General features: G+C 38.5%; 1 protein-coding gene across 8 annotated transcripts in view; it reads right to left on the bottom strand.

The window, feature by feature from the left end:
• SOX6 (SRY-box transcription factor 6) overlaps positions 1–14193 on the bottom strand; it is a 370558-nt gene that overhangs the window by 138758 nt on the left and 217607 nt on the right. For all 8 annotated transcript variants that reach the window (XM_033062597.1, XM_033062598.1, XM_033062599.1 and 5 more), the window contains 2 exons: positions 6315–6487; positions 2955–3023 (listed from right to left, as the gene is read on the bottom strand). In XM_033062597.1, coding sequence (XP_032918488.1) covers positions 2955–3023; positions 6315–6487 — 242 coding nt within the window. The remainder of the gene's footprint in view (positions 1–2954; positions 3024–6314; positions 6488–14193) is intronic.

The following is a 14193-nucleotide window of genomic DNA, read 5'->3' as shown; positions in this document are numbered from 1 at the left end:
AGAAGTGTGTAGTATTTAATATAAATTATTTAAAATTTTGTGTGTGGTTGACATATTACAAGCCCATTCTAAATCAACTCCTAACTGCTCAAACAGTTAAACTGGGTGCACTGATTCGCAGAAAGCCTTGTTCAAGAGTGAGCACTGCACCTCAGGAGAGGAGAGTTGACACACTGCGTGTCTCATGATGAAAACATTGCATCAGCAGTGCCCCTCTCCCCCATCCTGGAGAACACGCTGTACTTGCCTCAAGTAGCTGTGCCATGAATAGGCCCCTGCCCAGATGGAACTGGCACCTGTGCTGCTCACATTTTGTAATCTCTTCAAAAGGGGAGTGCCAGGGAAGGGTACTATTGTTTTCCCACGAATACGAAGTACAGATAAGAGCCCACACCGTTCCCTGTTGGTAATCACTGTTTCCTGAAAATTGTTGCTCAAGAGTGTCTTTGAACAAACCTTCTAAACAAAATCAAGTTGTTGGGGACAGAGCTGCAAATTCTACCAGGCCCAAAATCAAAACTGGGAATCCAAACATTTAACAGAAATATTGTTTTTCCTTCAAGACACAGAGAGCCTGATTCACCTCATCTCACATCAGATCCCTACACTAAAGGCATTGGCACGCTTATCCTCCTTAGTCAGTGCAGAGAAACAGCCATTTTAGGGAACTGTTTACCTGATATATTTTAAATATCTACTTTAGAACAAGACAAATTTTTTCCTGAAGCCATTCACTTTGCTTGTCACTGCTCACTACAAGAACAACCTGGATAATTAATTGAGACAGAGTCTGTACTGCAGTTACCCATTTTTGATACCATGAATTCCACCCAGGGTCACCAGTGTGACTTCAGTGCTGGTACTGAGGTTTCTTGGAAAGATGGTGGGAAAGGATCTGGGAGAACCAGCACAGGACTATTTCTGTCACCTGCCTCCTATTTTGCCTCCATCCCAGCTGTAGCCCTTAGGGAACTACACATCTCAAACTGCAACTCTCACAACCAATTTTACAGCAGCAAACCTCCTATGAACTGCAGAGGCAACTTAGCAACTTCTCTCTCAAGCAACTTCTGGCTGCCAAACCTTCCAGAAAATTCAGACAGAACAAATAAACAAAGGTTGGCTCACAAGCAAATGGACTATGTGAGCTGGTGTTTAGCCTAGAAGACAATCTCCCAGAAATCTTTATTTTACTTATCTCCCTGTAAGACCATTGGATGTTTGAGTTGGCATCTGCCCAGCGTGCCTAATGCTTCCTACTGAAGGCTACAGTGCTCCTTGGGCCATCAGATGCCCACTACCAATCTGGCTGACTAGATAGGAGAGGAAACAGTCCTCACTGCCTCAAACACACTGATTAGATTCAGGTGAATGTAAAAATCATAAATAAATAAAGAGGAGCTGTGGCATAAGAGCACTACATACAGGCAAGAATTTGGAAGCAAATACAGGGACCAGTCACCAAGAAATAGTTTTTATTAAACTAAGCTCAGATGAACAGAATAACCATTGAAACACTTCTTTGCACGTACATCTAGGAAAGGATGGGAAAAAACTTGTGGAGAGTTCAGCACTGTGTAAGAGGAAAGATGGAAGTGAATGAAAAAATGAACCTGCAATCTATTCTAGAATGAATTCTAAGACCACATTTCCCTGGAGACAGTGGAAGGGTAAAGCTCCTGTAAAGTATTGACTGAAGTGAAATATAAAGTACCTTTGAACTTTTTACTACAGAGCAGGTACTCCCAGCCAAACATACTTACAATTCTCCAAAAAGAAACAAACAAAAAAAAAAACCTAGTCATAATTCTTTTTCCTGTTTCCTAATCTTTAAAGGAATTTTAAAAATTATAAAGTTCTCAGTCAGATAACTCTTTTGTTTTGTAGACCTAGCTAGGTTTCAGGCTTAGCTTTCATGCTAAGATTTTTGATATTATTTTTTGCTTTTCAAATAATACTTAGAGAAAATGGTGTATTTTTTCCTTTCACTATTCTTAATATCTCTTTCATCCTCAATGCACACCTAATATGAGCACACAGTCTCCTAATAGGTAGCAACAATAATGGTGCTTTACAATTCAATTGTGTCTCTCATACGAGGTATTAACACATCTACATTTGTCAAATAAACTCCTTAAAAGTGTAACTGAGACTGCATTACAACATTTTCAAAAGCATTTACAAGCATTCCTTTGGGATGAGGGAAAGAAAAACTTCAGTTTTGGCATCTAGTAACGTAGCAATCAGCTAATTAAGGAAAAGAAATGGATAGCCCAAGCTTATAAGAAATGATTGGCAGTACAATCATCTGTCAGACCAAATTGAAATATTTCAATCAGTGAACAGGCCCATGGCAATGCTTTCAAAGTGGGAAGCAGAGAAGGTAATACAGTCACATGTCAACAATACCTCTACATCCATGTCACTCCCTACCCACGTACTCTTGCACAAAATTAAACCATGTTCTGCGTGCAAGTACAGATAATTAAATATCTCCAGAATACTTCCAGATCCACAAGGCTATAATTACTCCAAAGGCACCTGGAACACATACACCTGTGGGTCTTTGTACATGAGCAGACTGCTGCCAGGGACTTAGTACTGCTTCAATGCCTCAATTTTGCCTTTGTAGAACACAGAACTCCTCTGAAACTAATTGAGGCTCTGTTTTAACTTCACACAATACAAGTCAAACTGATTGCAGATTTCAGAATTACGACAAGATGGTGAGATTTAAAAATAGTTCATAACTTTCAGAAGAAAACTTTGCCTGTTAAAGTTCTTTGCACCAAAAAAGATGTCTGACAATAATTTTCTGGGACACAACGAACTCCCATAAAGAGCATCGTTACTGAAGCTTGTTAGTAAAACGTGTGGCTGCTTTATTTTAGACCCTTCCCTCTCCATAAATGGAACTGAAGTATAATCAGAAGAGAGCAATAAAATACACTGACCTGAATTTGCTGCTGCAGTAGATTGATTTTGTGCTGCTGTTGCAGAAGTTGCTGCTGTTGTCTTGCAATCTATGAGAAATAAAATTTCCATTAAATTAAAACAGTAATATTGAAATTTCAATACTATTGACCGAAAAAACATAATATTTGTTATTCTTCATTATATTTTATTAAGCATATTAATTTTTTTTCAAATGGGTGATCTTTTAGAGGTAAATTTAAATGCAACATAAAAATCTACTTAGTGAGTGAGAAATACGTATTTTAAGCAGTGAGGCCTTAACTCTGAAAAGCACAGAAACATAAGTTTTATTTGTATGCATGTGAATAATCTCATCACTATTCAACAAAGCATTTGAGCCTGTGGTGATCTTTAACTCTGATGCATTACTGTTAGCTACAATGGGAATGAAACACATGCTTAAATTTAAGTGCTTTTCTGAATGGGGACGGGATTACGCAGGTGCTTAAGGTTAAGCATACATTTTCCTGCTTTGCTGAACTGCAGCCTTAGCTAGTGTTTATAGATGTTTCACTATTCAGCTTGAGCTCCTAGGGTAAGCCACCCTGACTTCCTTCACAATGAGCAGCACATTACTTCTCTTGCAAACCTCAAAAATCATCCTTGGAGCTGCTTAGCGAAGCAGAGTTTTATTCTGTGTAAAAGCAGTACCTGGTGCTCAGCAGCACATCCTCCACACAACCCTCTGAAATATGTGAATAGTCTTACTCTGATTTGGTAGATTCACTAAGGGGTCTGGAGGAGAAAGGTTCACTCCATCCCTACCCTGAACATAGGTGGAGAAAAGCAAATGTTCAGGGTAGGGAACACTAAGAGACTTGTGAGAATTTGCTACAGATTCTCCATCTGCCTCTCTGATTGCCACAAAATCAGCATGCCAGAGCAGGAGGGAAATAGGATCCTGCCCTCAGACCACAGAGCTGCTCCCTGCAATGGTGATGAGGAAGGCAGCCACAGGAGAGAAGCCACAGGGAGCATGGGGGAGCAACTGGATCTCTGCTTTAGAAGGGTAACAGCACAGCAGACTGAAATGAGCACAAGATTTGTGTTTCCTGGAAATCCCAGCCTCAGCACTTCTGCTACCTTCATTTCTTAAGTATAATTTCCCCTCCTATAAATATTTATCTAGAGCAGAGGAATCACATAAAACAGCAATAAGTTGGTGACAAAGGTATTTTGGTCACTCAAATCCACTGTTTCTCTTCTGGCAAAAACCCTCTTGGTCTCCTTCCCCAACATCTTCTGAGCACACTTACTCTGTTATAAACAGAGAAAGCTAAGTAAAATGTTTTTATGATAAAAAAATGACAGGAATGTATCAAGGTTGGTTTGGAAATAAACAATCCCATAGTTTTAGTGAAAACTGTTCAGATTAACTCATAAGGAATTCGGAGTCACATATTAACAGCTTGTAATTGTGCACTCACAGAGACCAAGGCTGTCATTCCCTTTTTCTCTCACTGTCACGTGGAAATAAATCCTCTACATTTGTTCAGTTAAAATTCACTTTTGTAAGAGAGCTCAACATGAAATTCATATGTACTTTAAGTCCACAGTGAGTGAGGACTGAATGAGCAGACCCTTGTGTGTGAGTGAAAAAGGGAACTCAAAGAGAGCTGGCAGTTCATGTGCCCAGGAGCAGTTCCTAGAACCTCAGGTACCTGTGGTCAGCACCGTGCCCAGCAGTGGTGCCTGTGCTTGGTGAAACAAGCCCAGTGGGGACAGTGCTATGTGGAATGTTTAAAATCTCTGTGAGAGCTGGAGCTACCACTTCCAATGAGCAACACACCAATTGTGTGACTCCATCTTAGAAGTGCAGTGCTTGTAACCAAAGATAAGGTCTGTCAGGTTGATGTCCACGCTGCCCCTGCTGCTAAAGTCTCAGCAAAGGTAAAAGATTATTATGGTGGGCAGCTTCACAGTGAAGTGATACAGACCATGGAGCTATATTGTGGGGCATTCTCTCAGTACTGTATCATTCTTTCACAGGTACACAGCACCTTACTTCCAGTATTGTTTGGAGCTGCTGATGACCTGGTTGCAGCTTAACACAGTAAACCATAGCCAAGACAAGGAGGAGGCTTTTGTTTACATGTGCAAACGAACGGATCTGCCAGGGTTCTGATTGCTTGTAAACAGCTTTTTGTACCTGCATGTACAACCTAGCACCATTTGAATAGGCATTTCCTGATGAAAACAAGAAATATATCATGGACCATCTAATCTCAAAGGTTCCTCTTAGCTGGAGCAGTACTGTGATAGAAAATGTACCCAAGACCCTGCAATGCAATTAGCATAGCATCGTCTTGATGTATAGGCTTGACACAGTAAAGTAGGGTACACAAGCACCATGTGGCTCAAATTCTGAATTTTATTTGCCTATCGGTTGAGCTACATGCTCGCTTCATTGAGCATGACAACCTAGTTTTAAGTGTCATTTAATTTTCATTTTGAAATATAATTACAAAGTGTTCACTGTAAGATATCACTCGTCTGCAAATGTGTCAAGATTAATTTGTGCTAGCTTATTCACAAGTGTCAATAGTTAATTACTGTGTCATCTCTAGATGGCTAAATGACATTCTAACTTCTGATTTTTTACAGTGTTCCTTTATGTTATTTTCCATTAGGGGATGAGTCCATATTCCTACATGTGGGCAAATACCCAAGCACATAAAATACCAGACGTCACAACTCATTAAAATCAACAGAGCATACATCGCTGTATATATCCTATAAAATATATTTAACTGAAAAGATAATTCTAGTAATAATGTCAGATTCCTAAAAACCACACATTAATTTGGATCTGTCTGATCTAATGCCTAGGGGACTAGGGCATGGGATCATTGTTGTTGCACTTTTGTTCAATGAGAAGAGGACAACTCATTGGACAACTACACTTTTACAACAAACAATCAATCAAGGGAAAAAAAAAACAACAAAACAAAAAGACAAAACAAGAAAAAACAAACCATTCACAATCTGAACAAACAAATCAAACCTTACTTGTGCAAGGTATTTGAAGGTTTGAGTATGCTTAAGGGTTTTTGTTTAATTATTTTCTTGTCAAAAAGAGAAAGAGTTAAATAATTGTTATAGTCTGGCTTGTTCATAATTGCATTTCAGTGTGAGGAACAAGAACTGTGAAATCTATTATCTACTCCTCCCTTTTTTTTTCAGGGTTCTATAATATTTCCTCTTTCTGGAAAAATGTGCAACTTCTCTTAGCTCTTATAACAAAAAACACAAGAAAGGAAACAACAGCAGGCAGAACAGAGTTTGTGATAAGCATTCCGCATGAACCATTTTCACAGGTTTCCTTCTTGGAGCCTCACCTGTTCTTGCTGCTGGCGAGCAAGGTCCATTTGCTGCCGTTGTTTTTCAATTTGTGAAGCTGCCAGCTTTTTCTGCTCATCATGGGCAGCCAGGAGCTGCTCCCGTAAGCTGATCAGCTGGGTGATCATGGTAGAGAGCTGTCGCTCTTTTTCTGCCAGGCTTTCTGGTGTACCTAAACATGGGGGGAAAATGCGCTGTAAATATGAGGTAGACAATAGATACAAAGCAAAATTTACCCCCCTCCCTCAAAAAAATGGTTGCATCACCAATGTGCTTTTTTTCAAACAGCAACTTGGATATATTTTCTACTAACAAATCTCAGAAGAATGTAACACATAGATTTGCTGTGCTCTGAGCAGGGGAGGATGTAACAGAGGTGGGAGCAGAAAAGATATAGAATATTTCCTTTTTTTCTGACAGGGATTTATTCTGTATGAATCCCTGTATCTTATTCATCTAAATCTGCCCACTGTGATAAATACATCCATAGTTTATCAGACATAATTTTACCTGAAGTTTATATATTTTCTCCTTTTTTTCAGTCCAAGTATGTACAAATGCTAAAAAAAGAATTTTAGATATGCTGTTCGGTAGAAGAAGCAGTTTAAGAATTTATTGATTGTTTCTCCAAAATACCCATATATCTGGTAGGTCATTTAGGTAAATATAAGCTTTGGTAGTGGAATGTGTATTAAAAATGAGCTTTACTTGTCCCCAAGAGAAATGGCTAACCTGAGAAAATAGCTCAAGAATTTTCATTTAACTTTCAAAGTTTACTCTACAGAGAGCACTTAATTAATATGAAACTACGGTACATTTATTCTTTGCACTAATGATGCTTAATGGTCTGTTTATGGGTAAATTGCATGGGTCTCATAAGTGGAGAGTACAGGGTCCTTTTCCAAATCAATCTGAAAATACCCCATCTTATAGGAACATATTACTCTGTCAGAAACAGCAATGTCAGTTCCTACATCTGAGCCATTTCCTTTTGTGAGCACCTCAGACTCAATAAGTGATAATATAAATACAGCAAGGTAGAAGTTCAGCAATATTGGAAGAGAATTTGAAAAAGGTTTAGAGTTGGAAGGGGAATAAATAAAGCAATTTAATGCTGTAGAGTAGAACTGAAAATTAGAGAAGAAGAAAACCAAATCAAGAATTATTCAGGTGTGTAGTCTGCCACAATGATATGAGAAGTGGCACAAAAAGAGAATATTAAGAAACTTCCTTTCCTCTGTTCACAATAAAGGATTGTGTTAAAGAAGTCACAGGACTTTTGAAGAGGAAGAAAATGTGTGAGCAGCAGGACCTGGGAGGGAATGGAGAAACTGTCACTAAATTATGACTCCAGCTTCTTCCCAGGAATAAGATAGACATCTTCTACAGAAGAGAAGAAAGAGTCTGACAGGTTTCATAAGGAGAAGGAAGACAAAAGAGGCTCCTGCCAAGAAGGTGACAAACCCAAGATTATCTGCTTTGTAGGGCCAGTATAATTCCTACACAGTTTCATTAGCAAAAGCAGCATACAAGAAAACCTCTGTCTGAAATTGCTTTATATGGAAAAAAGAAACTGCATGGCTTAAGTCATTCACTCTAAACAAACTCTGAGAAACAAAGGATACCTACTTTTCTGTAAATTTATTAATTGCATTTAGCAATGCAAAGCACTGAAAAAGATTCAATTTCTTATTCACTATTAAGTATCTTTGTTTTAAAAGATTCCAAGAACATGATGTTTCCCTGTCCTCTAATGCCTAATACCAGTATATGCGCGACACTGGTCTCCAGATGAAGAAAAATGTGCAAATTCTCTTGTAGTAGTAATTTTAGAAAGGGTTGTTAGTGATTGTCTTAGTCACAAGAGGTATGAAGGATGCCTGAAGTTGAATCTGAAGGACACTCTACTACCCAGACCAACTCATTGCAAATCCCCAGTGTGATATGAGTGACTGAAGCAAAAGAGGAGTTCTGTGCAAAAAGCTCTTACAAGACCAAAACAAAAACAAAACCATTTTTGAAAGCAAGCTTGGGCAGGTGTGTGGCCAGGAAAGTGCCTGCACTGGAAGTACTGCCTTGGCAGGACCCTTTAGCATGTACTGAGATCCATGCTGACATCTGTTCAATTCTCTGCAACTTCAGTACAGACCTGCCTTAACCCTCCTAAACTGCGTTATTCAGTCTTGAAGACTTTTCAGTATAGTTCAAAGGTTATTTAGGTGGTTTTAAATTCATTTCCATGGGTAAAAATTAATTTCTTCTTCTGTCAAAGGAAAACTCCATTGCCCATTGTGACAAGAGATCAACCACTCCAACCACCTATCTTAGAAAGCCAATGGGAAGCAACCTGCTGCCTCAAATGACACTTACTGTCCTCCACTGCCACCTGGGAAACAACAGCTTGAGACTTTCACATCTGTCAAGCAGCTTTGGCATCATAATGCAAGCCCCTGAGCTTAGAGCCATAAAATATTTTACACACCCAAAGCAGATATTAATCTCCCACTCCATTTCCATATTATTCTGTATAGCTTATAGTTGCTTCATAACATGAGCAGAAAACCACCACAAAGAGTGCTGGCTACAAAATATTGTTGTTTTGTAAGGATTTCTTAGAAGCATTTGATATGGTTGCCACAAATTTATAGTTTCTTTCTTTCTTTCTCTCTTTCTTTCCCTGATTTTTTTACAATAGCAGGCAGAAGTAACTGTTCTTATTCAGGAATCCACAGTAATTGTTTTTCTTTCCTCCCCCCACTCCGAGAAACACATCTGAAATAATGACCCCATTTAAAGTACTCTGCTCTTTAATTTGTACCCTGTTATGTAATCCAGCAACAGAATAGAACTGATGACCACAAAATGTACGCTGTGCTCCTGGAAAATCACGAGACCTCCATGAAGCTGCAGGACACCTAACCAAGCACTGTTCCAGAGGAGAACAAACATAAGATGAGAATGTTGTTGTATGAACAGCATGTGTGTGGGGGGGTGGGGGGAGGTATAATTTAATTTTACAGTGGAAAATCCCGACCATTATTTTACAGTTTAAATGCCAATAAAAACCAACTTGCTTAGAATGCAGACCAGATTGAGCTGATCTGGCTGGGACAAGAGAGGTCATCAGTAGCTGTGTGCCATCATCATCTGTTTTGCATCCACTTACTGCAGCGAGCAATGAGATTCCTAAACTCATTACCAGTAAATAAACTTCTGCTGCTGACTGAAAATATCTATAAATAAAATAAAAATACAGCTATCTGTAAAATGTATTTGCCATAAAAACAGATAAAACAAAAAGCTTAGTAAAAAATGAACAGTAAATATGCCAGCTTCCATAAAATATTATATACCACAGCTCTCTCTCTGTTCTAATCCTATTCTCTTACTCCAAAGACAGCAGTGCATTTTTTTTCCATGGGGTCTTCCTTATCCCCAAAACACATCTGTCTTGAGTTTCTCTCAGATTTGTCAGGTGGATCAGTGCTCCCCAGGGCCTGCTCCATCTGAAGTATTTTAATTTGACTAAACACCTGATTTATTTTATCTCTCCGATGAGAAAGGCAGTTTGTCTTAATAGAGCCTGTCAGCCCACAGTCCCATTCACAGCAATTTACAGGCAGCCAGGGATGCTGGAAAAGAAGAGTGCTGTGATTCTGTATTTTATCCTCCTCCAGAAAGCACCTAAAAGCAGCTATTCACTGCTACTGCATGTGGCATTTTAGAACTGAATTAGCTTTTTATTCAAGTAACTACACTTGTTGTGAATAGCTTATCTGTAAAATTGCTACATTCACTACTGATTTTATTAACCTTTGGCTCTATCACAAAATGGTCTTCAGTTAGGAAAGACCTTTAAAATTGACACATTTTTCTTAGGGGCCTTTATTTCAGTGACTACAGATATACTGAATTTGATCCATTGACTCCCTTTACCAGCAGTATTTAAAATTTTGAGTATTGGTGGGAAGCTGATAGGATTTAAGGACTTCTTTGTAAAATTAAAATGTGTCAGTCTCATCCAAAGTTCAGAAATAATGTTATTATTTCTAATAGTACTTTGGATATATTCCCACTTTTGTGATAATAATCTGGTTGTAGTAATATTTTAATTTTTCCCTGTGTGCTTATTGTTTTACTCTTTATTTTGGATTTCTGCACAAATTGAGATAAAATACTCAGACAGAAGAGAGCTAAGGCATCAAAGAGAACTTTTCAGAAATTCTGGTCATAGGTTAATCTAACCAGGAGACAGAAAATAAAAAGTAGCTATAAATCTGCTGAAAAAGAGAGAAGAGTTCAACTTGTGGTCTAAAATTACATTTAGAAAGAATTCTCCTTGTGGCAAACCTTTCTCTTTTATAAGCAATTAGAATGCTACATGATTTCTGGTACATAAAGTAATAGAAAGAGCTTCATGTATCTTACACTGCCTTTAATAAAAATCATAAACCCCATCCTACATTTTATCTACTTAGATTTCTTTAAGTATTGCCCAAAAAAAAAAAAAAATTAAAAAGTAGTATCCAGTAAGTACAGCTATACAATATAACCAACCACTGGTTTGCCACCTTTTGACACTCCTGTTATCTTTCACAGCCTATTCAGTCTATACACAAATGCAGCTGCATGTCAGCAAACACTGGAGGCTTCTCAATGTTAAATTTCTTACTGTCCTGTGGCAAGCTGTCCTGAGGTAGAGGCAGAGTAATAACTGCTGGTAAGGAAAAAAAAAAGAAAAAGGGATAACAAAAAAATAGGCTTCTTGGATTAATTTGAACTAATCTTTCTGACACTCAGAAAAAGAAAACTAGATAAAACCACATATTCTATCAAGTGAATAAAAGAAAGAATATTGGAGTCATAAATAAACCAAAAATTTTATAGGCACGATCCATAGCTTGCTAAAGTAGGGTTCTTAGCTGTGACACAAAATTACTGTGGGTTCTCGAATGTGTCTTAGTGTCCCAACATGTACACAAAGTAAAACACTACCAATCAGAGGTTTTTATGCCTGGTTAGTTAATGTTTCTGAAGTGCTTTAAGATCTTTGCATGGAATCTCTACACAGCTGCAAAGCATTATTGGTTCTCTTGAATTCTGTGATTAGTGTAAAACATGACAAATATCATCCTTGTTTATGCACTGCATCTAAACTAACTTTTGCTACATACGCTTACAGGAAATACAAATTAATAAATCACAAATGATTACTCCTGTTACGTTTCTAGAACAAACACATAGTGTGACTTTTATGAAATCAGGAGGCAGTAATGGAAGAAAGAAGAGTAGACTTTGCCAGAAACAAGTAAGGCTTTATATCACTTAACTGCAGCTCCAAAGTATCATCAGCCAAAACAGTTCAACCAACAATCAAAAATGATTTTGAATCAAGTTAAGCAATTTCAGCTTGTTTCCTTTTTTTTTTTTTTTTAAAGGCTTGTGATTCAATCTCTCTGTTAGATTGGAAGGGATTTTATTATTTTATGGACATTGTCTGAAAAGAAAGCAAAAACACAATGCTAGACATGAAAGAAAGTGTATTTGATCTTAGCTTCCCAGAGATAACCTGGTTAAACCATTCTGTCTAACACTGCAGTCTGCAGCACACATCAGATGGGCTGTGATGTTTCCACTTCACAGGCTCTGTCCAGCATTTAGCATTTACCCTTTTTTGATTGGGTCACCTTCTAAATGCCACAAAATAGGGCAGCAAAAGTCAACAAAAATAAACAGGAAAAACAGAAGAAAGTAACAATCTAATGGAAGGGCTTCGGAGATAAAAGTCACTTTGTGAGGGCTGCCTGACTAAGGAGCCCCCTTGCCATTGCAACAGCATCTAATTTGAGTTCTAACTCCAGCAGCAGTTTAAAAAGCTTCCACTCTAAAGGGCCCCAAGTGTATCATAAAGATAAAGCATTTCAGTAGAAAACAGCCACAAAGACCTCTATTATCTTATCAGTCTTTGGTTACAACAGCTGAACCAATATGACTAAGTTCTGAATGACTTTTTTTTTCCCCCCTTCTTTTTATAACACAAGAATACTGGAATTTCTTTATTTCATGATCAGTTAGCAATTGTTGGTGTTCCCATATGCTACTGTCCCGTTCTTAGTCAATAAAAAGTTTTATAAATGCTCCCATTGTGCTTTGTAGCATCCCAGTGCAGAAAGCAGCACAGCAAACATGTCCAGCATGCAAAACACACCGGATAGCTTCTCTTGGGAAGGTGCAAGATCCCTCCCCTCCCTTATGTCTCAGAATGATTCTGCATTTTCAGCTTTGAGCAAGGCAATTTTGCTACCATATGTCCGCAGACAGTAATGGAAATTAATATTAAGAACTACTGAAAATATCTATGTCAGTTTTTGAAAAACAAAACAAAAAGAGTTTAAATTAGTTATACTTTATGGGAAGGATAAAAATGCTTTGCTGATAATCCACAAGTTTTCCCCTAATCCTATATATACTAAAACTCACATGTTGCAGCAATTTGAAACTCGTATGATTTCCAAACAGCAGACTTTTAAAACAATCCTATACTTATCATGATCCTATTTTAGAGTACCAAAAAAATAACCAAACAGCTGAGTGAAGAAGAAACCAGCTCAGCAAGGCCATGCTGACCCTTCATTGTCACATGTCACTGTGACAGGTAAGGGCAGAGACAGGGATCCTCCACCCACAGCCTGCTCTCTGGCTTTGGCTGAGCTGAGCTCACAGCCAGCACTGGGATCCAGGAGTTTGCCCATGGTTTGGCTCATCCCAAGGATGACTTTGCCCTGGAGTTTGGCTCATTCCCAAGGATGAGTTTGCCCATTGTTTGGCTCATCCCAAGGATGATTTTGCCCTGCAGTTTGGCTCTTCCCAAGGATGAGTTTGCCTTGGAGATTGGCTCATCCCAAGGCTTTCATCCAGCCCACACCTCCAGATCTCTGCCCAGCTCAGTGCCAGGCAGAGGTGCCCTCACAGGCACCTCAGAGAATTCAGGTTCAACTGAGCCCTATCCAACCACCTAGAGTGTCCTGCTCTGGTGTTTTTTCCCTTCTCAAAAGAATTTGATGGATTTATTCCTTCTTCAAACATTACAAATCACAGAAACATTTATTCTGCATTAAGAACAAGTGACAAGAATCTCTATGGTGATCCAGCTGAATGTTTCCCCTAAAGATTTGCCATCACCTGAGACAGGCTTACCTGCCACAGTATGTCCAGCTTGTACCTTAGTTTGCTCCTCCAAATATCTTTTTTTTTTTTTTCTCACATGTTCACTGGACTTTTTGCTCTTGCATGATTTCTTAGCAATTCTCAAGAATTTCCTGAGCAATATCTTACATTCAGAGGTTTTCTTCCTTGACTGCTTTTCACAACAGTTCCAATCAAAGTAAACCAATACATTAAAAAAAAAAAATCCTGTGGTGACTGAACCGACAGAAACTGCTCCCAAGTTTCTCTCAAACAGCTCCATGGCTATCAAAGGTGCTGGGCAAAGGTTTGGAATAAGTTCCAGCTCAGCTCATGAAAGAGCACAATGAAACTTTGCACCATTTTTAGCAATGTGGTGAATCTACAGTTGAGTCCTAAAATGCAATCCACGTCAGGAATGCAGGAAAGAATGTGATGTTAGCCAGAGCTTCAACCTCCCCCTCCTCCAAACCAGTGCCCAGCAAAAAGCAGAATTCCAACAAATCTCTTGGACTCCTTACTTCCTTTCACACACATGAAAAGAACTCTGCCTGACACAAGCCCTAGAGGACTTTGAATACGTTTAGAGATTTTGTTACTATCTCACAGATACAATTCTATTTCACTGTTGTCTTCTATTTCAAAAAATACATAAAACCCACTTTAGCTCATTTCTCTCAAATCCTGAAGAAC

The sequence above is a fragment of the Catharus ustulatus genome, chromosome 6 (assembly GCF_009819885.2).
Source record: "Catharus ustulatus isolate bCatUst1 chromosome 6, bCatUst1.pri.v2, whole genome shotgun sequence".
Lineage (NCBI taxonomy): Eukaryota > Metazoa > Chordata > Aves > Passeriformes > Turdidae > Catharus > Catharus ustulatus.
Note: the sequence above shows the minus strand (reverse complement) of the source record. Positions and strands in the feature narration are given on the sequence as shown.